The 23625-nt window shown below is 48.9% G+C and overlaps 1 protein-coding gene across 1 annotated transcript in view; it reads left to right on the top strand.

Annotated features, from left to right (window-relative positions):
* The window catches only part of LOC147669133 (condensin-2 complex subunit G2-like), a 399698-nt gene that overhangs the window by 325004 nt on the left and 51069 nt on the right, over positions 1–23625 (top strand). Inside the window, exon 24 of the mRNA XM_086948201.1 lies at positions 5656–5799. Within this exon, the coding sequence (XP_086804327.1) occupies positions 5656–5799 (144 nt within the window). The remainder of the gene's footprint in view (positions 1–5655; positions 5800–23625) is intronic.

A 23625-nucleotide genomic window follows, 5' to 3' on the forward strand; every position in this document is an offset into this window, starting at 1 on the left:
CTTGCATCTCTATGCAGATGACGTACTACTCTTTATCCATCACCCAGAGGAGACTCTGGCCCCTATTCAGCGTGAGGTGATGCGCTTTGAGAGCCATTCCGTACACCTGGTTAATTGGTCCATATCCGAGCTTTTCACACTGACTGATGCCACCACTCAGTTCCAGTGTGACTTTCCCTTGAAGTGGTGTGAAGGCGTGTGAAGGCGTACACATACATTGTCATAAGGAACACATGGTCAGCTTGAACTACGTTCCTGCTGTGGACCCCCTGACTGCTCAGGTGGAACTCTGGCTACGCCTCCCACTCTCCATTGTCATACAAATCACCATCATCCAAATGGTGGTTTTTTCTCTGTTTTTAAACCTCTTTCAAAATATTCCGATAACTCTGAACAATGCCTTTTTTATCACATTACAGGGGATTCTGTTGAAGCTCATCTGGTCCGGTAAACGTTCCCTCATTGACTGGGACACACTAGTCCTACTATATGAATGGGGTGGGTTCGTTGTATCACATTTCCAGCTGTATTATCCTGCAGCCCATACACTCACCACTGGTTCCATAGAAATGCCAGGCTCCCATTCACCAGGCGGTAGATTGATCTGGCCGCCCCTGTGCCATTAGAATCTGTACTGGCCAGGGGCTTCACAGTGGGCACCAGTGACATACAACCACTATCCACCACGTGCTGGGTGCGAACTGTAGCACATGCTTAAAGCCACGTTGCTGCATTCTCATTCTCTGCTAGTGGCCAACAACCTGTTGTTCCCTATTACCAACGAGACACTGGTTAGGCATACCCTGACACACTACAATATTCATACATTCTGTGACCTTTATCCCGAAGGTCATGTCCTTTCGCACTCCACAGACTCCCGGATGACTCCTGCAATGGTGAAGTATGCTTTGTAGTTCAACTCATTCACAGCGTGCTTCATCATAGAACCCTTCTTACCCATTAGGGCCTGTATAAATTATCTGGGCGTCCTGCTGACAGGCAAATATGGTCTGCCTGCTGTCAAGAAACGTGATCAGTTTCCCCCAATCACCGCCATAAACATATTGATTTTAAATTCCTACGTCATGCTTACGTTACCCCGGCTGACCTTTATAAATGCGACCGTACAAGACCCCCGAGTGCACTACGTGTCGCAGTGTAGATGATACCTTTCTACATTTGACTTGGATCTAAAGACCTATCACACGTTACTGGGTGGAGGTTTTTTCTAGTTTGACACAGATCGTGGAAACTAATATTAACCCAGCACCACTAATAGCTTTGGTGGGTTATGTGCAGGATCTTCCGAAAGGCATCCGTCGCTATACGGCGATGACCCTCCTACTTGCTAGATGGGAAATTGCGCTTCATTGGGGCACTCTCCACCTCCCGACCATTCCTAACTGGCTTGCGAGCCTGGCCCACTGTGACACTACCTGCAAGCTGTATGCCTCGCTTCAACCCCCTACTACAGGCCTAAGGATATTTGGCAACCCCTCTGCACTTATTTGTTGTCAAGAGCACATTCCACACCATATACCCAAAGTGCCTCTACCCAACCTCCACCCATGCGGGATCACCCCACTCCCTTCCTCCCCCACAGGCCTCCCCTGGCCACAGTGCTCTGACCTCTGCACCCTCAACCCCTATCCCTCCCCTGGTTCCATGACACACTAGTGGGTTGAAGAACATGGGATTTATGCTCACATGTAATCTTTTATAGTGCTAGCTATAGGAAGACTATGTTAACAACACAGCAAGTAAATGTTCTGGTTGGGAGTTAAAAAAAACAACAACAAAAAAGTTAAGGTTGTCACATATTTGCCATTTCTTTTAGGAAATGTTCTCCAAAGAAGCAGCCCTGAGACGATAATCTTGCCTCAGACAGCACAATATTTCCCAACATGTGGTCAGCTTTTTATGAGTAATGAGTGTGTGCATTGCGGACAATTCCGTTTGTGTTCCTAAGCAGGCATATGGGCCTTTGGACACACCCTTGACAGGATACTCTGAGCTACCAGACTCCTTAAAGACCTTATCATTGGCCCTCTTTAAGATCATAGTCCGGAGCCTCATGATGTCCAGGAGTTTGTCTGGCTTTTTGATTACCTTCTTGGTATCTTTGATAGACCTGGCTAGGAAGTGGTTTAAGGAAATGCCTCTTTTTGTATGCTCACCCCGAAGTTTCTCGACTGATGCTGCAGTTTTTTTCTACTCTGAGAGCACACTGAGGCCTCCTACTAGCAGCGCAGTGCCCAGACCCTAAACTGTACCCAATTGGAATGGCTAACATACCTATAACTCCTTATTATATAATGTCCTGGTACCCAGGGCATGTAAATTAGAGGGGTACCCCAGGGCTTGCAGCACTGTTTGTGCCACCCTGCCGGTCCCCCAAGTAAAACAAGTTCTCCAGTCCGCCACTGGCAGAGCAGTTGTGTACCACAAGTCCAGCTTCGTCATTGAAAGCAATGGCAAAGCCAATACTTCCCCATTACATCAGTGTAAGACTCCCCTCTGGCAGGCCTATGAAGTCCTATAGCCGGGTGTAACATATGACATGTGCAGAACATGCACTTTACATGTCCTGACCGTAAACACGCAAAACCAGAAATCTATTTCATAGCCCCCTCCCCGCACACCACACTGCATCTATAGCATCCTTGTAGCATCTTCAGCATACTTCATCCCTTGCAGCAGGACATCTGACATTGTAAAGATTTGATAAAAATGCCTAGAACTGACTGAGGATTTCTTCACCTGTTAAGGTAGCTGTTCTTGAGGACCTGGTAGGTCCCCCCAAATCGGCTTCCAAATGGAATTGGTCACCTAAAGTGACCTCCAAGCCTAACTTTTTACTGAAAAGATTACTGTCAAATTTGTTGAATTTGCCAGTGCCTGATCGCGGTTAAGTGAATTGTCTTGATTTATACATTTTTGTAAAATCTTTATCTCCAGAACCCTCTGGTGGATCTTTTTCATATCAGTGTCTACATTTCTATAAAAATGCAGTCTGTTTTTATAAATTGGTGTCATATTTCTTGTGTGCCGTGTCAATTTCTTCTTCAATTGTTTTGGTGCTGTATAAATGCTTTACTCTAGTTCCTCTTTGTAAGCCTTGCTGCTCAGTGCCACAGCTACCCCGGATTGAGCTGATAGTTTGCCAGATTAAACCTACTGGCCCTAAAGGGGTTGGTAAGTCGCACCCCCACACCATTTAATACACCCCATTTTCTCAAAAGTGGGCATCATTGTATAAATTTCAGGAGGAGGAGCAATTTTGCCTTAATAGGAATTTTAAAGGCACTCTACCCTTTGCCGCAGCGTGAATTCCGCCGAGGGGGGTGGGGGGGGGGGGGTTCGGGCGGGGTTGGACGCGGTACTCATGACGGCTCCCGGCCGTCATAAATCACGGTGGACGTGTGCTCATGGCGGCCGGGGGCCATCAGAACTCCACCCACTGATTAATTCTCCCTCACAGGCGGGGAATTAACACCACATGGGAGGAGCGGCAACGTTCTGACTGCTCCTGGCCGTCATGAGCACGCGTCAACCGTCATGAGCACCGAAGAAGTTAAGGTGAATGCAGGCTTTCTTTTCCTAGAGTCTTTATTTTGCTACCCACATAGGAGGCTACCTTGGCTGCTGGGACCTACTCTGACTATCTTGGATCATACAGATTGTCTGGTTCTGCTGGGCTACCTCCATGTGGATCCTCTCCCTGAAAGCAGTAGGCATCTGGATTGGGGCATCTAGGGCTACTGAGCACAGCGTCCTTATTGGACGTATCCGGTGAGTCCCTGTTATTCGCATCCTCGGCAGTCGTATAGACTCCCGAGAAGAGAGAACTTGTTTAGAAGCAACACAATGTCACAACCTTCCAGATGGAAGGGGATGCATCAAAAGAACCTTGAGCTCCAGAGGAAGACCTCACGCAAGAGGTCACAGGTGTCTAGGTGACGTGCATGGTCCCTCTTTGCCTTCCCATCCGGTCTAGGGTTTTCATCACCTGGCAATTCCTCCTACTATAGGAGAATGTTTCTGCCAGCCCAGGCCTTCAGATCCTTGCTCACCACCCTTTGAATGAATGTACCCATAACCTACATACGTCCGGGCCTCATAAAGAATGACTCCTCCTCCTTCATTACCTTGCACTCCTCTTTCCCCAAAAGGACACTGGCCATCGTATGCATGCCAACTAACACACTAAGCAGATCCCAAACTGCACTGGGCAGATTTCACAAGGTAGGCCTTGGTTTAACAGTATTGGCCTTCCAAATAATTGTCCATACCTGCCGATCCCTTGGGCAGTTGCGTGCTGTACCCAAGGAAACTCTACAGGTCATTTGCATATGTGAGTTGTGGTCAGCAGTCCAAGCAACAGGCTGCGCCAAAAATAGAAGACACAAGCCTCCCAAAAGCTGAACATGCTGCACAGAGGACAGCCCTGCATGTGTTAAGGCTCAGCAGCGTCACTTCCATATCTCCAGGCCGTTGGGTGACTGCAAAGAATTGACTACTGTGACCTTCAAGCACAGTAACCATGCCTGACACCGTTGCCCTGATTTGCAGCTTTTATGCTCATTGTTAACTCTCAAGCATATCTGCCTATTGAAGCCCTTCCGCCTCCTGCTGCCACCCATACCTAGAAAGAGAATCCACATTCTTCACCCAAGAGTAGGGCACTTCCCACTTTCACGATTAGCTGCGCAATAAAAGCGCAAACACTGTGTGAAGCATAGTATAAGGGTGGATGAGGAGGGGAGCGGTGGAGAAATTCTCTCACTCACATTTTCCCTCCACCCCAACAACATATGGAAATGGGTGAACCCACTTCAGTCATTGGCTGACTTAACTATAAGTGGCGTCATTCTGCCCTTTCACAAGGAGCCAATGCACACTTACATGTAAATCCCATCAGTGCCAGGGACTACTGTGGCATTGTGATATGTCCATGCTAATGTTTATTTTGACTTTATTGCGAAAGCTTCCCCAGCAATAAAGTTTGGTGAAATCTATGACAAAAAAGAACATGTATTGACAAATTGCAAAGGCTGCCAGCCAACGCTGCCATTGCTTGTATTCTACTCGACTCATGGGAGTCAATGTTCTGAAAAAGTTTGCAGTTTTATTGTTAGTTTAAATGGCTGCTGCGAGATTAAAATTAAGAATGAAATGCATAAAATCTCGCCTTTGGTCCCCAAATATTACAACTGCTATTTAAACAGTAATCATGAGAACTGGCTTTTCAACTCTTAAAAACTGGTTATCCAAAATGAAGTCATCAGCATAAAGGAGCCACTTATTGCAGCATGTTAATATTTTTGCACAATACGTTGTTCCACAAAATAGGTAATCTTTCTATATGTTACCTCTCGTTATGAACCATAGGTGAATTTAAAAGTGAGTAGCATTAAACTGTAAATACATATATTTTCTTTTTTTATTGTGCATCAAACTGTCGCTTGTGGTAGCTGAGTTTAATTTCTCACTACAATTCTACATATTTATGCTTGTGCAAAGGAGCAAAAGGCAATGGACTTAACGCTTTTTGGGGAGGGGATGTTGTTACCATGAATTAGAAGGAAAAAGTAGCAGGTCCGCCATACATGCTTCAGAATAAACAAATGTATTCCTTTTTTATGTTTTTTTCAGTTGCTGCGTTCTATTCAAGAGCCACTTGGGGATTTCATTCACACTGTTCAGTACTGGCATTCTGTGTGTACAGAGGTACACCATGGAGTTCTTTCTACATTACTTGCCGCAGTTGTTGTAGAAATCAGCTACACATTACGAAAGGTAAATATTGTGACTGGATGCTTGATCTCAACATTTAACAGGTTCAAGTATTACTTGTACCATTTTGATATACTGTACAAATATAATGATAAATTATTTGTTTCTTTGCCCTGATTGTGGGGGATATGGAGGTGGGCTTCGGTGTGGTAATAATGTATGTTTATGCCTCTGAACACTAAGCACTTATTTTCTTATAACAAGCAAGATATGATGCCAGATTTGGTTGTAATCAGAAAAGTGTGTCACGTCATTTGTAATTATTTTGACAGATGACTGGTGATGCCGCAGTAGCCTGTAGATCGAGTCAAACCAGAAAGTCCTGCAAGACCCAGTTGGCAAAATGACCATCCAGATAAAAGTGCTTCATGAATGTATAGAGAGATGCCCACATAGCCGCCCGGCAAATGTTTAGGACAGGGACCCCACATGACGCAGTGGTGACAGCTTTGACCCTGGTAGAATGGGCTCACAGTTCTTCCGAGGATTGCTTTTTAGCCAATGAGTCGCAGATCTTAATGCAGAGCATGATAGAACAGATAGACACCTTTATGTAATTTTTCCAAGCCTAATCTATTGCTGTTCTCCCCATCAGCAACAATTAGTATTTGATGTGATTCACATTCATATCTCCATAGTGTCAAATACTTGTTGCTAATAGTCCTAGAGCAATTCCCCTAGTGTTTGTCAATCATAGATTAAGGTTGTTACTAATTTTCAGTTGTCGCTGACAGCGTCTTAAGGTCTTTTTGCAGCCATAAATCGTCAGTACCACAAAAAGGTACCATATCAGGGACTGTTGACATCAAAGGGAACCCCTTTGAGTTTAGAACTTAATGAATGAGTAAATGAATAGCTGGATTCATAAACTACGTGTCCTCTCCCGGGCGTGTCCTGGTGCTAGTGAAAAAGTAATAGAAGGAGAGTTCATTTAAAGAGAAAAAAGCCAGGTCTTCAACTGTTTTTTAAAAGAGCATTCATAGACTATTTGATGTACCTCGGCCAGCAAGCTGTTTCAAGCTAGTGGGCCCAGGAGGGAAAAGGATCTGTCTCCCATTGTAGCTCGATTTACCCTAGGAACTTTGGCAAAGTGACCAGAAGACAACCGCAGAGTTATAAGGGTAGAGTTAAAATGAATCCTAGAGGACAGGTATTCAGGACAAGAGAGGTGGAGACCCCTGTGCATGAGTGTCAAAACATGGTCCTTTTTTTCGAAAGTTAACCAGTGTCAGTTATTCAAATGGGTCATCATCGCTACTCATCTAGGTAGATGGAGTACCAGATGAGCTGCTGCGTTCTGGACAGTCTGCAATTTCTGCAGCAGGTATTGTGGAAGTCCTGCATGTGGAGCATTGCCATAATCTAATTTGGACACTACCAGGGCGAGGTGACAGCTCAGACTTGACTTGCAGCTGAGATAATAGCTATGGCATTGCCAACTCCATTTCCTTCCAGAACTGGATAAATGGATCCTTCAGCAAGAGGACCCTAGGTACCCAGCTGGACCTTCAAGGCAAGATTGTAGAATCAAAGAATTTTGCAGACTCCCCACCACAGTGACCAGTCCCTCCATCTGTTCCGACGCTGACAGCGGGGTCCAAATTCCCCACAGTGGTCGCATCAACTTGAGCCCGGATGATAATACACTGATTTCACCAGTTCTTTATGTCATGGATCCCATCTCAAAAACGATTGATTCAATCTCTGTCAATGGCTCAGACCCGAAAATCTGATCATCAATTGATTGAATTGAGAAACACTGTAGAGGCGTTGGACAAAGACCATTTGGTCCTTGAGTCGGGGCTCAAAGTCATACACAGTTTGGTTAAGAGCCTCTCTGAACATCTAAGAGCACAGGACAGCATGGAAGAAATTTGGCTTTCACCAGCAAAGATGACAGGTTAATCTTAGGGATCCCGTCAATGCAAGAGGGAGCCAATGATTTGCAGCCAGAAGATAATTTTGCATTAATTTGCAATAAAAAGAGGAAGAAGCTTCACAAACTAAAGAGACTTGGCCGGACGCAACTTACTTCAAGGAAAGTAATTTCACCCCACCCAGAAAGCGTTGCACACCGATACAATACAAAAAACTATCCTAGAAAGTACAAAAACTTTTTCTTCAGGTCTTCTCCCATGATGCTATCTGATCAACCCCATCTTTAATCCATTGCAGTTCCTTCTTCAGCAACTTTAATTACACACTGAGAAACAGCGGTCAACATTTGTCAACTGCACCACAGACAATCGCCCCAAGTTCTTCCCCAGCAGGATTTTCTCTGGATCAATACTCAACTGATTAACTTGCCACACCAAACTCTGTAGATCTGAAAGAAACAGGTTAGTGTTAGATTCCTTACCTTAGAATATCCCCAGGCGTCAGACTGGATCCGGAAAGTTTTGCGTAGCAGTACCCCTACGCGTCGGTAGGCGTCGTCTGCGGCTCGGTGTCCGTCGTCGTTGTCGCCGGGATGCCGCAGTCGGAGTACTTAGACGCTGCCCTCGCGCGCCTTCGGCCGTTTTCCTTTTTTCCGAGCCAGCAAGCGCAGATCTGGAAAAACCAGTACTTCTTAGTCCCTTTTTGACTAACTTTTTCGATCCTTTTTCGAGTTGGTAGACTCTCGGTGCCGATAGGGATGCCCGGGTTCAAACCCTGTGCCGATTGTAACCGCCTGATGTCGGTTACCGACCCCCACCGTCGATGCCTGTATTGCCTTGGGGCCAACCACGACGACAAGTCGTGCCCCGACTGCCGGGCCTTGACGTCGAAGGCTTGGCAGGAGCGGTCCCGTAAGCGCCTCGAGCTCCGGCAGTCGGCCTGCCGTCGTTCACAGTCCCGGTCGAGGAGGAGGTTGAAGGACCTGTCGCAGGGCCACAGTCATCGCAGCTCGGCGAGTCAACACCATTCGTCGGGCTCCAAGTCCTCAGGTAAGAGGCACAAGAAGTCGAAGAGACATCGCTCTTCAGACTCCCCCTGACGCTCACACGATGCGGCCGGGGGTTCGGGCGACACCGCCCACGCAGCTCCGCCGGAGCCGCAGGCGCCACGGCTAGCTCCGGTCCCTGGGCTGAACGAGACGCCAGAGGAGATCGATGCCTTCCTCATGGCCATGAGGTCGCTCTCTCCTCTGTCTGGTCCTGCTATGGCGCCTTTGGGCCCCGCGGCCTCGACTGGGAGCCCATGCGGGCCGGGGACTTTGGCCCCGGCGCCATCGGGTGCTTTGGCCTCAGCACCGTTGAGGAATCTGGTTCCGACGCCGCAGGGCCCCACTGGATCCAGGTCCGTATCTGGGTCGCCGCTGGTCGACCTTACGACCCCTCCGCCAGCGCCGACCCCCAGGGTGTCGCCCTCGATGTCGTCCCCGGTCCCTCCCTCGATCTGGTGTTGCTCGACGCCGAGAGAAGAGCAATTCTTCAATGATCCAGCCCCATCCTTTGCACTTGACTATCAGGAGATGGGAGGTGAGGAGGATTGGGAGGGGTCTGAGGACCCTCTGGCACGGGAGTTCCAGTCGTATCAGGACTGGGCAGTTGAGCTAGGGGGAGCCAGTGGCATGGACACTTCGCCCGACACTGGATTTATCTCCCCTCCTACCGTGGCTACGGAGGAGGGGGCTGCTTACAGCGTGGTGTTGACGAAGGTGGCCAAGGCCTTGGCTCTTAAGCGCCCTGTCGCTGCCGTGAGGACTAACCTCCTCACTGAGATCCTTAAACCGCAGGCAATCTCTTCGGAGCCTCTACTGCCGTTTAATGAGGCCCTTAGTGATGTTCTGTTGGGCACCTGGTACAGGCCCGCTACAGGCCCCCCTGTAGATCAGAACGTGGCCAGACCCCACCGCCCGGCACGGGTGACCCTAGATTCCTGTCCACCCACCCCACACCCGAGAGCCTGGTTATCCAGGCCTCTAACTACCAGACTGCATTCCTGACTGCTCCACCTGATCGCGAATCCAAAAGGTATGAGCAGTTCGGTAAGAAGCTGTCCTCCTCACTTAGTTTGGGGTTGCGGTCCGTCAACACCGCTTGTCTTTTGGGCAGTTATACCCTCTCTCTGTGGGACACGGTCGAGGATGTGCTGCCAAATTGCTAGGTGGAGCCCCGGGGAAAACTCACTCAAGCCCTTGCGGAAAGGCGAGATGCAGCACGGTACTCTATTCGATGTGGGCTGGATACCACAGACTCGCTGGGCAGGGCGATTTCCACGACTGTAGTGGTTCGCCACCACGCTTGGCTGAGGTCTGCCAAATTTTTGGCTGATGTCCAGAACTCACTCATGGACATGCCGTTTGATGGCCGTCGCCTCTTTGTCGACAAGGCAGACAGTGCGCTTGAGCGTTTCAAAGACTCCAGGGCTACGGCCAAGTCCATGGGCATGTCGGGCTAGCGCCAGTAAACTTCTTCCTTTCGTGGCCAAGGAAGGGGCGCCCCTTCACGTCCTGCCAGCCACGGGCCGCAGACTAACATCCAGCGCGGTGGCGGTGCCAGGGGACAGTGGCAAGGCCAGTCCACATCCACCCCCGCAGCATCCGCCTCAAAGCCTTCCTAGTCCGAGCTTTCAGGCCCATTTGACGCCAGTGGGGGGGCAGGGTTCACCATCACCTCCTCCACTGGCGCACCATCACATTGGACAGGTGGGTGCTGCAAATCGGCTGAAGGGGCTACTCCCTCCCCTTCGAGGCGAACCCTCCAGCCATGCCACCGCAGTACCACCGCGTGTCGGGGTTTCACTTGCAACTTCTGCAAGAGGAAGTTACGCCCTCTTGGCCAAGGGGGCCATTGAGCGCGTTCCTGGGCCAGAAGTAGGTGTGGTTGTTACTCCCACTACTGTCTGGTTCCCAAGAAGGGCAAAGGGGGCCTACGCCCTATCTTAGACCTGCGGAACGTCAACGGCTTCCTCCGGAAGGAGAAGTTCAAGATGCTGACTTTGGCACAGGTCTTAGCTGCCCTAGACCCCGGAGACTGGATGGTAGCATTGGACTTGCAGGACGCATATTTTCACATCCCGTCCTGCCGGCCCACCGGCGTTACATGCAGTTCATGTAGGCCACGAGCACTTTCAGTTTACCGTGCTCTCCTTCGGCCTTACCAGTGCCCCTCGGGTGTTAACGAAAGTGATGGCGGTGGTCGCAGCTCATCTGCGCAGATTAGGGGTGTCAGTCTTCCCCTATCTCGACGTCTGGTTGTTGAAGGCGGGCTCGCCCCAGCCAGTCATCAGCCACCTCCAGACTACGCCCGACCTCTGGCACCTGCTGGCGTTCTCCATCAGTGTGCCGAAGTCACACCTGTGTCCCTCTCACAAGCTCCTCTTCATCGGAACGGTTCTGGATTCGGCGCAGTTTCGGATTTATCCTCCCGAACAGCGGGTTTGGGATATTCAGGCTCCGATTCCGATCTTTCAGCCTTTATCCCGAGTCTCAGTCAGGTTGATGCTGCGGCTTCTGGGGCTGATGGCCTCCTGCATCCTTCTGGTGCATCACGCCAGGTGGGGGATGCAGGCTCTGCAGTGGGACCTGAAGTTTCAGTGGGCCCACCGTCAGGGCAACCTGTCCGACCACGTCCTGATCTCGGAAGGCCTTCGAGACAGTTGCAGTGGTGGCTCTCGGACCGCGATTGGGTCAGCGGCAGATCTCTCTCCCTACCCCAACCGGAGCACGTAGTGGTGACGGATGCGTCCCTCCTGGGATGGGGGGGCCACATGGGAGAGGCGGAGATCAGAGGCTTCTGGTCTCCGGCTGAGTCCCAGCTCCACATCAACCTTCTGGAGCTGTGGGCGATCCGGCTTGCACTGAAAGCCTTCCTTCCCTCTGTCCGGGGATGTGTAGTGCAGGTGTTCAGACAACACCACCGTCTTGTGGTACTGCAACAAACAGGACGGGGTGGAGTCGTGGACCCTTTGTCAGGAGGCTCTGCGCCACTGGCAGTGGCTGGAACACCAGGGCATGTCCCTGGTGGTTGAACACCTGGCAGGTTCCCTGAACGCCAGGGTGGACTAACTCAGTCGTCATTGCATGATGGATCACGAATGGCGTTTGAACTCTGAGGTGGCGCAAGGTCTCTTTCAGCAGTGGGGAGAGTCTTGGTTAGATCTATTCGCCGCAGAAGAGAACGCGCAATGTCATCAGTTCTGCGCGTTGGAATTTCCAAGGCGGCACTCGCTCGGAGACGTTTTTTGTCGCAAGTGGAACTGCGGTCTGTTGTGCGCCTTTCCGCCTATACCACTTCTCCCCAGAGCGCTGAAGAACAACAGGCGCGACCGGGCCCAAGTCATTTTTGGGGCTCCGGACTGAGCACGAAGATACTGTTATCCCGAGCTACTCAGCATGTCAGTCAATCCCCGATTCGTCTGCCTCTTCATGAGGACCTTCTGTCGCAGCAGCAGGGGATGGCCCTCCACCTGAACCTGTCCAGTCTCCACCTCCATGAGTGTAGATTGAGCGGCGGCAGTTGAGGCGATTTGACTTGCCTCCTGAAGTCTGTGATGTGAATCTGGCAGCCAGCCGTCCCTCCACAAAACCGGTATACGCCTGCAGGTGGAACAAATTTGTGGCATGGTGCACAGCGAAGGCTGTGGATCCTCTTTCTGCCCCCTTTCAGACGTTCTCCTCTTTCTTCTTTCTCTTGCCCAGCAGGGCTCTGCTCTGGGCACTGTCAAAGGCTACCTCTCTGCCATTTCAGCCTTCTTAAGGCTTCCTGATCAGCCTTCTCTTTTCAAGTCCCCTGTTGTAAGTAGATTCTTGAAGGGCATCGCTCACATGTTTCCTCCTATTCCTTTCGTGATGCCTCAGTGGGACTTGAACTTTGTTCTGACTTATTTGATGTGCACTCCCTTCGAGCCACTTCACAATTGCCCTCTTCGTCTTCTTACTCTTAAGACTGCATTCCTGGTTGCCATCACCTCTGCCAGGAGAGTGAGTGAGCTCCAGGCTCTATCTTCTCAACCTCCTTTCCGCTCTGTCCATCCGGACAAAGTTGTTTTGAGAACGCGTCCCTCCTTCCTGCCCTAAGTAGTCACAGCCTTCCACATCGGGCAGTCCATCACCTTATCCACCTTCTTTCCGCTTCCGCATCCCTCGAAAGAGGAAGAGAGGCTCCACCGTCTGGACCCAAAACGTGCGCTCTCATTCTATCTGGACCGCACACGCCAGTTCCGGGTGGACGACCAGCTCTTTGTTGGTTACGTGGGCGTTAAGAAGGGACGGGGGTGCACAATTGAACCATTTCTCGATGGGGCGTTTTGTGCATAAAGGCTTGTTATTCACTGGCTAAAAAGGAGCCTCCTGTGGGGCTGCGTGCCCATTCCATTCGGGCCTCAGCGGCTACTACTGCCCTGGGTCGGAGAGTCCCCTTGCAGGACATCTGTCAGGCAGCTACGTGGGTCTCGCTGCACAGGTTCGCTAGACACTACTGCCTGGACAGCCAAGTCCGGAGAGATGGCTTTTTCGGACGTTCTGTTCTCCAGGACTTTCTGGTGTGATCATTGGTTCGCAGACCCACCACCGGGGTTGGTATTGCTGGGGTATCTATTCTAAGGTTAGGAATCTAACACTAACCTGGTTCTTTCAGATGCACAAGTTACTTACCTTCGGTAATGATATATCTGTAAGAAACAGTAGTTAGTGTTCGATTCCTTACCGCCCCACCCATCCTCCCCGTTCTGCGAACCGATATCTAGGGTTAAGGTTCTTCCCTTTGAGGGCCCTAGTTTCATGGCACCAGTGTTGGTTTTTATCATAGCTCTGCGTTTCTAGCGTGGAAAACCTGTGTATAAGAACTGACTTCAGCGCGCGAGGGCGGCGTCTAAGTACTCAGACGTCATCCCGGCGCCAACGATGACAAACGCGTAGTCGCAGAACAAGCCTACCGACGTGCAAAGGGTACTGCTACGCAAAACTTTCCGCATCCAGTCTGACGCCTGGGGATATTCTAAGGTAAGGAATCTAACACTAACTACTGTTTCTTACAGCTATATCGTTACCGAAGGTAAGTAACTTGTGCATACACTCCAGATGTTAAACTTTCATGCAAAGTAATTTCCATATCTCAGGTGTTGGAGCTCCATCATATAGTAACACCAGTGAACCTTGGGACGCCTATGGACAACTTCAGTTAGACCTGGTTTGAATTTATTTCTTCAGGCGCTACAGCATTAGGTATGACACATTCTTTGTTAAATTTGTTGCTTGTGCTGAGGTAGGCAGCTGCAAGAAAAATAGGTTGTCTTGTGTATCCGGGGAACACAATGTTTTGTTAGCCCTCAGATGGAAGCTGTTCACTCTAGGATTAATGTCATTCATGTACCTCTCAGGAAGTACACCTTCTTGCTGAGGAAGTCACATAATTTCTCAGCCTCTGCCTCCAATACCAACCTGGCATGAGAAGAGGAAGTCTTGTGAGCAGCTTAGTAATTAATTCAAGGTCTAGAGCATAGTGTTGTGGGTAATTGAAAATGACATCCATAGAGATGGAAACTGGGTGGCTTATTCCCTGCTTCAAAGATGACTAGGCAGCTGCTAGCGCCCATATGGACATCCTTCATTCTCTTCTGATAATGTTTCCACAGTTCTGTGCATAGCAAAAGGCATGTCAGATTTCAGATGCGTCCCTTGATAGAACACTCAACACAGCTACCTTCTAGTGAATTTTTTCAAATTGTGCACATGTCTTCAGAGTCGGGTGAGTGGTTAGAAAAACTTTTACCATCTCCTTCTTCTGAACATTTTAAGTTGGGACATAGCTGGTGATGAACCTCAAGCATTCTCTATGGTGGCCTGGTGCCGCAAAGGACCTGCAGTAATATCTATACAAATATTTTCACCTCAGAAGAAGACTTAAATCGGATCAGGTGTCGCTCTAAACTACCATAAATCCTTTAAATGATCTGGTAGCCGTAGTTTTGGCCTTCTCACATCTGCCACTACTTGACCCACATCAAAGCCTGAAACTCCATTGGTCAGTTTTCAGGCACATTGCTCCATGTTTTTCAGTTTGAATCATTTTTATTGATTTTATAAGATAACAACAATACAACCTTAACTGCCTACATCCATTGGCCAGCGAATATTCATTTGGATGCGTAATCAATAGGCATGTTTAAAGGAGAAAAAACAAGACTGTAATAACTCCCTTACATGTAAATTAAAGAATTAAATGGGGGGGGGGAGTGGGAAGATGGACTCCTCTCTCTTGGAGTTTGGTAGCACTATGGGGTAGATGCAGTATGGTTGTGCGTGGAAGTTTCAGTGACCGTTAGGCGTTAATCTCGCAGGTACTGGGGGCATGTCAACTCTCAGAACTCATCTGCCAAATACGCTATGCACGGCTGCCACATCTTGTCAAACCTTGGTAATTGCTGCATTGCCGCTGCTGTCAATTTCTCCATTCCCAGGATATCCCAAACTTTATGCAACCAATCCTGATATGAGAGCGTATCCTGTCCGTACCCCACCTTGCTAATAGAAGCTGTTTGGCTGCCCCCAGGGTAAGAGTGACAGTTTTGCCTTTGGGCGATTTCAGTGGGTATGTGAGCGGGTTAGGAAGACCTAGCAGTATGAAAGTGGGGAGTTTGGGTATATCTGTATTGAACTTGTGGTCAACCGTGTCTAAAACTTCGGGGGGGGGGGGGTGGAGGTGCCTTAGCCAGGAAAGGTTCTGTGGCTTCCATTTAAGTGAGGTACGACCTCATCATGGTGAATAAGTTTCCGTAGTTATAGTCCGCAGTGGCCTTGATTGTGGGGAATATCTTGAGGCCAAGGTATGGAACCCCATTGTCTGCCTATTGAAATGGGAACTGTTCGCGAAGGCTGGCTCGCTCAGGTTCCTGTAGCGTCCGGTCCAGGACTAGGAATTTCTGTGGATTGATTTTGAAGCCCGACGCTCACCCAAAGTCTGAGAGTGCTGCCATGACTGCTGTCGGAGAGTCCAACGGGTTCGTGAGAGTCAGAAGGATGTCTGCATATAGCAAGATCTTATGTTCTCTCCCACCCATCTGGATCCCGGTCACCCCTACGTTGCCCATTATGAGTTTGGCCAGAGGCTTCATGTAGAGAACCGAGGAGAGGCGACAGGGGGCAGCCCTGCCTGGTTCCTCACTCTGTTGGGGAAAGTGGAGGACTGTATGCCATTTACACAAATGTTAGCCTGGGGAGCCTTGTTGCAAGCTTGCACCCAACCGCGAAATCGGGGGCCAAGGTCCACCTGCTCAAGCACCCGGTACAAATACGGCCAGTGTACGCAGTCGAACGCTTTCTCATAGTCTATCGTGAGCACCAGTGCCTGGATCTGGGAGCGTTGAGTTTTGTCTACAAGAGGGCATAGCCTTTTTGTGTTATCCCTACACCTGCGCCCCTGTGTAAACCTAGCTTGGTCCGGGTCGACTATTCCCTGCACGCATGGTGCCAGTCTATGCGCCAACACGGCAATGAAAATTTTTGCATCCACATTCAGCAAGGAGATTGGAAGATAAGACGCACAGATTTTACGATCCTTGCCAGGTTTGGGGATTACCAGGATAGTGGCGTTGCGCATTGATTCTGGAAGCGTTCTCTGTGTATCAATAGAGTTAAATAGGCATGTGAGTATCGGGCCAGATGGGATGCAAATGCTTCATAGAGTTCCTAGCCGTAGCCGTCCGGGCCGGGCGACTTATGCCGTTGCAGCCTGTGGATATCAGTGAGGACGTCCTGCACCGTAATGTTCTTCTCTAAGGTACTATACAAAGGTACCTCCACTTCAGGTGGGTAGACCCGAGACAGGTATGCCTCAACATTTGTTTCTTGTAACGTTTCGGCAGAGTAGAGCTCCCTATAAAATACCCCAAAGGCGTTTGCAATACCTATGTCTGTGTTGAAAAAAGAACCATCCGCTCCACAAACTTCAGGTATCCGCCAGTCTAATACCTACGCCCTACCGCGGTGTGCTAGCAAACGTCCTGCCTTGTTACCCCCAGCATAGTATTTCTGGCGAAGTCGTAGTAAGGCGTATTCTTCCCTTCCCATATATATGGCCCGTAACTGTTTACGTGATGCCGTCAATTGCCGTTGCATTCTCACGGTACCCTATCGGGCGTGTGCTGTCTCCAACTTCTTAATCTGACCTTCTAGCTGGCCTCACTGGTCTCGCCGCTCCCTAGTGTAGTCTGTGGCTACGCCAATGAAGTGGCCCCATAGGATCACCTTTAGCATCTCCCATAGTGTAGCTATGGCTGTCTCAGCAGTATCATTGTGCCCTAGGAAGTTGGTCAATGCTGTTAGGGGTGACAGACGCACCTTTTCATATGTGAGGAGTTTTGTGTCGAGGCGCCAGCGCTGGTAAGTTAGTGGTAGCACTGTGGGGCAAAATCGTAGGCTAATGGGGGAGTGATCAGGAAGGGCGGCGGCCCCGATATCTGGTTATTGTGGCCTTCATTATCCCTGGTGTAGTAAGGAAGTAGTTGATTCGTGTATATGTTTGGTTCGATGCTGAAAAGAATGTGTAGTCAACCTCTGTTGAGTGCATATGTCGCCGGTTAGGCCTGCTTCAGACAGCCAACCTTTGGTGTCTGGGGTGAGTCCTCTGTCCTGACCCGCCCAGGAGAGTGATCTGTCCTGCTGCCCGTCCATTGTGGCATTAAAGTCACCACCATCTCCCTGTCCGAAGTAGAGATCAAGCGACCCAGGGTGTCCTTGATAAAAAAAAATCCTGTTTGTCGTTGGGGGCATAGATAGTAGCTACCGTATACCTGATGCCCTGAATCTGTACATGCAATGCTAACAAGCGGCCAGAGATATCTGCGAAAACACCCTCCCCGCAAAGTGTGTGGTAAGCAAGATGGCCACCCCTGCCCTTTTGCCTCTCCCAGAAGAGAAGTGCTGACGATCAAACCAGCGAGAATGCATCCACCGCCAGTCCTTTTGGACCAGGTGAGTCTCCTGCACCATGCAGATGTCTCATTTGGTGTCCTTAAGATATGCCAGTACCTCTAACCGCTTTGTTGGGGTATAAAGGCCTCGAACATTAAGACAAAGTATGGACACCATTACTCAGGCCATCACCTCCCGCTTCCCGCTCACCCAGATGCCCGCCGCCCTGCCTCCCCCCCCCCCCATTAGGAAGCTGATGTAAACATTGTGGAGAGAGAGAGGGAAGAAGAAAATTAGAATATAAATCATAATACAACACAAACAATAAATCTATCAACATCTCCCACCCAGGAGTTGAACCATTCACAGATTTGGGGTCCATACCACTGCTGGGTGTGGGAGTTTGGGAGGTCACCTAGGTAGACTCCACCTACAGAACCCTACTATTGGGGCCGTTGGGTGTCTGCTCCAGCTTTATGACCGACCATTCTCGTTCTGAGGGCCAACAGCAAACTCATATGGATAATGAGGACTAGTTAACCTGGACCGTCAGTGGTCACCGGATGAGGATCCGGGTGAGCCTTGATGCTGTAAATCAGTGGTTCCCAAACTGTGCGTTGTGGCTCCCTGGGGAGCCGTGCATCCAGTACTTTAATGCATTTAATGTTGAAGGGTCTGTTGGCTTCAGTTAAACTAATTAGACTTAAACACATGATGTCGATGATTTGTGAGTAACATGGCTAAAGCTGTAAACTTAGTGCTTAATTGATGCCACGTCGAGTGAGATGACCTCCATGTTTCACTGGATCTCATGTTACAACACTCCCAAAGTAAGCGGAAGATGCCTTATTTATTTTGTTAGACTCGTTAGTAGATTCATTTTTTTCCAAATGCATTTTACACCAAGTTACACGGAAAGTACAGTTGTCCTGTCTATTAAACACGCTAAGTATTGACATTTGTAGTTTAATCATAGGTACTTCCAGTACACATTTCTTTCAGTACACACACATTTCCAGACAGTCCTGCTCTCTCCTTGAGCACAGGTAAAACAGCACATACGGCATAATGCCAACATTTGGAAGCAAAAAAGAGGGACGTTAAAAAATTATATATATCTGACAAATTTATTTTTCTTGCATTGATTTGGAGGCAATGTTAGGGTGGAGACATCAAAAATAATCTGTATGTGGTTTAAAAAGTCTGAGTCACCCTGCCGAGACAGGTGTGTTAGCATGTATTACATGGGCAGAAATAGAAGTGCATGCAAATATTCTTCAAGCGCTGAAACACTTATGCAATGGGGCCTACATGCATATGGGTGCTATCTAGCACTGTGTAAGTGGGATAAAAAGTTTGAGAAGCTACTCGAAAAAAGGCATTTGCAAAGAAGTGTAACTAGGAATATTTTAATAGAGGCACCACCTTAGTAATATGGAACACCCTTCGTATATGATAATATCTTCATCGGCTTCCTCCCAATTATTATGTGGATGAAAAATGCAAGTACTCCTGAGGCCGGGTTTATATTCCCCCACCCTCCCAAAAAAGTAAAAGTGGGTTGCCATGGTCAGTGGAGCTGCGGGTCAAAAAAGTTTGGGAACCACTGCTGTAAATGCTAGAGAAGTTGTGCGCGTTTCTCTCTGCTGTCAGCTTCAGTCGGATTATTCAACTTTTTCCGCCCCCGTCTGGACGGATGCCATGTTAGACAACCCTCATGCAAGGGCTCTCAGGTCTGCGACCTCGGAGGGGAAGCCTACCACAGGTCAGGCATCTCCGGAATCGCACATGCGTCATCTAGAGTGTGGACCGACAAGACCTCTTCCCTCCATGTAAACTGTAGGCGAAAGGCGTGGCCCCACTTGTAGCGGATCTCGTGAGTTTGGAGAAAATCAGTTAGCGGCTTCGAGGCCCTATAGCACTGCAGTGTTGGGGATAAATCTTGGTAGAGCCAGATCTTGAAGCCCTTGAAGTCGATAGTTCTTAGGTCTCTGGTCGCGGACATTATTGCTTCCTGGTGACCGGTGAGTACGTCCTAGGGTTGGCCTGGTGTGGTTGCCGGCCTCCCGGCCCGGTGTATACGGCCTAATATTATTTCCTAGTCCTGTAATGCGGGTGCCAAGTGCTTATATAGCAGTGTCACAAAACCATCCAGACCGCCAGAGATGGCCCGGGCCGGCACTCCCTTAATACGTATGTTGGAGCGTCAATATTGTTTTTTTAAGTCCTCGAGTTGGTAGCGCAGCTCCGGCGGTGGCCCTCCAACTTCTCCTCCCGCACGTCGTGGTTCTGCTCCACCGAGTCCAATCGTTGGTCGAGGGCAGCAACGTCCTGTCTGATACCCTTGATGCCTGTGGCGATGTCACGCTTAAGCTCCACAAAGTCCTCACGAAGAGTACTAAACAGGCACTCCATGAATGCCTGCGTAAGTGGGGGCTTCTCACCACTGGCCCTGACTGGGTCGCCCTCTGAGTCCTCAGTTTTCCGCACTGTGTCTGTCTTTTTCATATTCGAGCGGGCAAACATGTCTTCACTGAGGGGTCTTTTTTCGCTTGACGGTGGGTGGACATTCCAACTCTGGTGCGGCTCTCCCACTGTATATCAAATGTTCTACTTACCCAAATGGTCGCCTCCCGTGGACCCCGCTAGGTGGTCTGCTATGAGTCGAGACTGCCACAGAGACCGCAGTTCTACATTGCGATGAGGTGCAGCTTCCAGTGTCAAGACGCTGACAGAATGAGGCGGGCCAGCCCACCACCAGTGGGCCGCAGTCTAGGGTCCTCGCCTCTAACTCCAATGGTGTAGTTCCAGGGAGGGCAACTGATCTATTCATGCCCCTAAGTGCGCCACTAGTCATGAGTGGGGCAATGGCAGGGGCCCAGTGAACCTCCGGCGCCCACCTCTGTACACCATGATGTGGAGGCACGTCCCACTGTGTGTAGGCCCCACTCTGCCCTGCCTACCTCTCCACAAAAATCAGGGTCTCCGGCCAGGGGTTTTGGCGATACTCCCTCCTCAAAGGGGCTAACGGGGGTTTGGCGGAGAAGCTGTGACTCATGCCACCCCAGGTCCTGGCAGGAAAGGGAAGCCAGCTGCAGCGTAACTGCACAGAATACTGAGCCGGGCCAGCTGCTTTAACTGGTGGGCCTCTCCCCTGCACCCCGGCGCTTCCATTCACCGCTCAGAATGTCCTCTTGGTGGGGGCGGCTACAGTACCGCAGGGCCACCTGAACGTGACATGATGCTCCGCCATGTAGGCAGCGGCACGCCCCCCTGCGGGGGATGTTGGGCCCGATCTGTCACGCCCCACAAGTCGTTCTTGCCTCTGGTGCCAAAACCGCATTCGCCCCTCTCCTCTGCCTCAGGCCTCCTGGCGTTCTCTCAACCGTAGGCCACCGTTGGGCCGCCTTGCCTGCTGTAACCGGACACCAACGTCCGCCGTGGAGTCGACGCTGGGCCTGTGAACTGGCAGAGCTCTAAGATGTGCGTCCTACACCTCGGCCATCTTGGACACGCCCCCCTGCTCCATGTTTTTCCAAAAACTTTCTCTACCGCTTGACTGCCAAACCTGTACAAAAGGGGTGGTAATGGACAGAGCATCTGAACCAATCAAACACTCACACCCAGTCAAAAGATTTGGGTTTAATCCATCACCGTTCTTTAGCCCACGCTGCCACCCAAGTTCCAAACCTAGCAGCCATCTTTAGTTAGTTAAAGATTGCAGACAAGCATGTTTATCTTTATTTGTGGCCATCAAAAGTAAAACCAGAACATAAGTTATTGACTGCAGACCTCACTATAAGGCCCTGCTGAAAATTAAAATAGCAGGATATCTGGTGGACTGTGGACATGCTCTCCTTCTGGCATTTTTATAGCCAACAGTTGTAAATATAATTCACCAAAATATGTACATTGCTGGTTTGATTTATTTTCAGCTTATATTTTGACACCTCAGCCTGGACAGAAAGCATTATGTACTGAAGAGTAATAACTGAAGGACCTGCAAATACAGAGCCTTTCACTCCAAACTAAATTCTTATGGCAGCCAACAAGCATAAGAAAGTGTTAAATAATCACAGGAACTGGTGGGAAAGCAGGTTGGTTTATTAAGCAGCACAGCAACATGAACAGCAGTCTCTTGGTCCACAGGAACAGTGCCACTGACCTGTAGGCAAGGACACAGTAGTGTTCTAAGAACACTTAAAGAAAAACATGCAGGATTTAAAGGTACAGGAAAATGCAATGAGGATAGAATGTAACACATCTCCCTTTCGTAAAAAGAAAGATAAAAGGTTAAGAAGCATAATCATGAAATTTCACAGGAGACGATCTAGGACGATTAGATAACTTTACCCTTGAAGCAATGGAACTGCTGGTAGGCTTGGGAACGGCGGAAATGGAAGTTTGTTGCGGAGTGGGACACTTTGCAACCCGCTTAAAGTTCCATAGTCTGCCATCCTGGGTAATGACACTATTACTAAAAACTTTTACCAGTTTCATTGGCTTACCAAACTTATCAGAACCTTTTGAAAGAATACCAGGTCTCTTGATCCTTACCACATCTCCCACAGAAAAATCAGGAGATTTAACGTTCCACTTTTTGTCATACCACAGTTTGCTTTTTGATTGTTTGTTCTCAACTTTCTGAGATGCTTGCTCAACCAAGTCTTGTGAAAAGGACTTGTTGAGACATTTATCCCTGAACCACCAAGGACAAATGGTAGAAGCAGGATCACGTCCTTTAAGCAACCGAAAAGGGCTGACTTCAGTGGTTGAATGAGGGGTAATTCTGTAACACCACAACCTTTCTCTTAAAGAAGTCTTCCAATCTGACCCAGACTTACAGACTTCAGATATAAAACCTTTTAAAACTCTATTAAAACGCTCCACAAGACCATTTTCATGTGGTTCATAGAAGGAAACAGTGTTGTGCTTGATGGAATGTAATTTGAGAAAAGTCTCCATTTCTAGAGAGGTAAGTTGCACGCCATTATCCGTGACCAAAATGGACGGACAACCCTCTCTAGAAAAAACTTCCTTGAAAAATTCTATGACAACATTGGTGGAAGTAGAAGAAACAAATTTAACTTCTGGCCATTTTGAGTGGTAATCCATTAGCACAAGAGCATATCGGGAATCAGAAGGAAGACACCTAAAAGGGCCAGAAATGTCAAAGGCAAGTTTTTTCCAAGGCAAAGAGGGCCAAGGGGTCGTCTTCAATGGAGGAACATTAACTTTCAACATTTTGTCATTTCCTACACACACAGAACACTCTCTGACCTTGTGTTCAACCAAACGATCCAACGATGGCCACCAGAAATAATTCCTAATCAATCTTTTCATGGCCGACATACCTGGATGTGTTTTATGTGCAAGATCTAGAATCAGGTTCTGTATATCAAAAGGTGGAACACATTTACCAGATTTAAAAACCAAATCATTCTCCAACTCAAGCTCAGTTGAGATATTAAAAAATGGCATAAAATCTTCCTTTAACAATTTTTTATCAGGCCAACCTTCTTGAATGAATTTTTTAATATTTTGTAAAGTGAGATCTTGTACATCAGCAGTTTTCCATAAGTCTTCAGAAATCTCATTGAAATCGGTAGATAGCACATCCTGCAAACAAGTGACCACATCAGTGTCATTCAGACTCTTGCACTCAGAAACCGGAGATGGATGACGAGACAAGAAGTCTGCCACCACATTTTTTTTCCCCGAGACATACTCCGGAGTGAAAGAGTATTCTTGGAGTCGTGAGGTAAGTCTGGAAATGCGAGCCGTGGCATTCCAACCTCCACCTGGGGACAAAATGTTAACTAATGGTTTGTGATCAGTTCTGAGCACAAACTTATTTCCCCAAATGAAATTCCTAAAGTGCTCGATAGCCCACACACAAGCTAAAAGCTCTTTTTCAATGACCGCATATCTACGTTCCGTATCATTGAGAGTACGGGACGCAAAACACACATTCCACTCATCTTTGCCAGCCT

This window comes from Lissotriton vulgaris, unplaced genomic scaffold (genome assembly GCF_964263255.1).
Source record: "Lissotriton vulgaris unplaced genomic scaffold, aLisVul1.2 SCAFFOLD_836, whole genome shotgun sequence".
In the NCBI taxonomy this organism is placed as follows: domain Eukaryota; kingdom Metazoa; phylum Chordata; class Amphibia; order Caudata; family Salamandridae; genus Lissotriton; species Lissotriton vulgaris.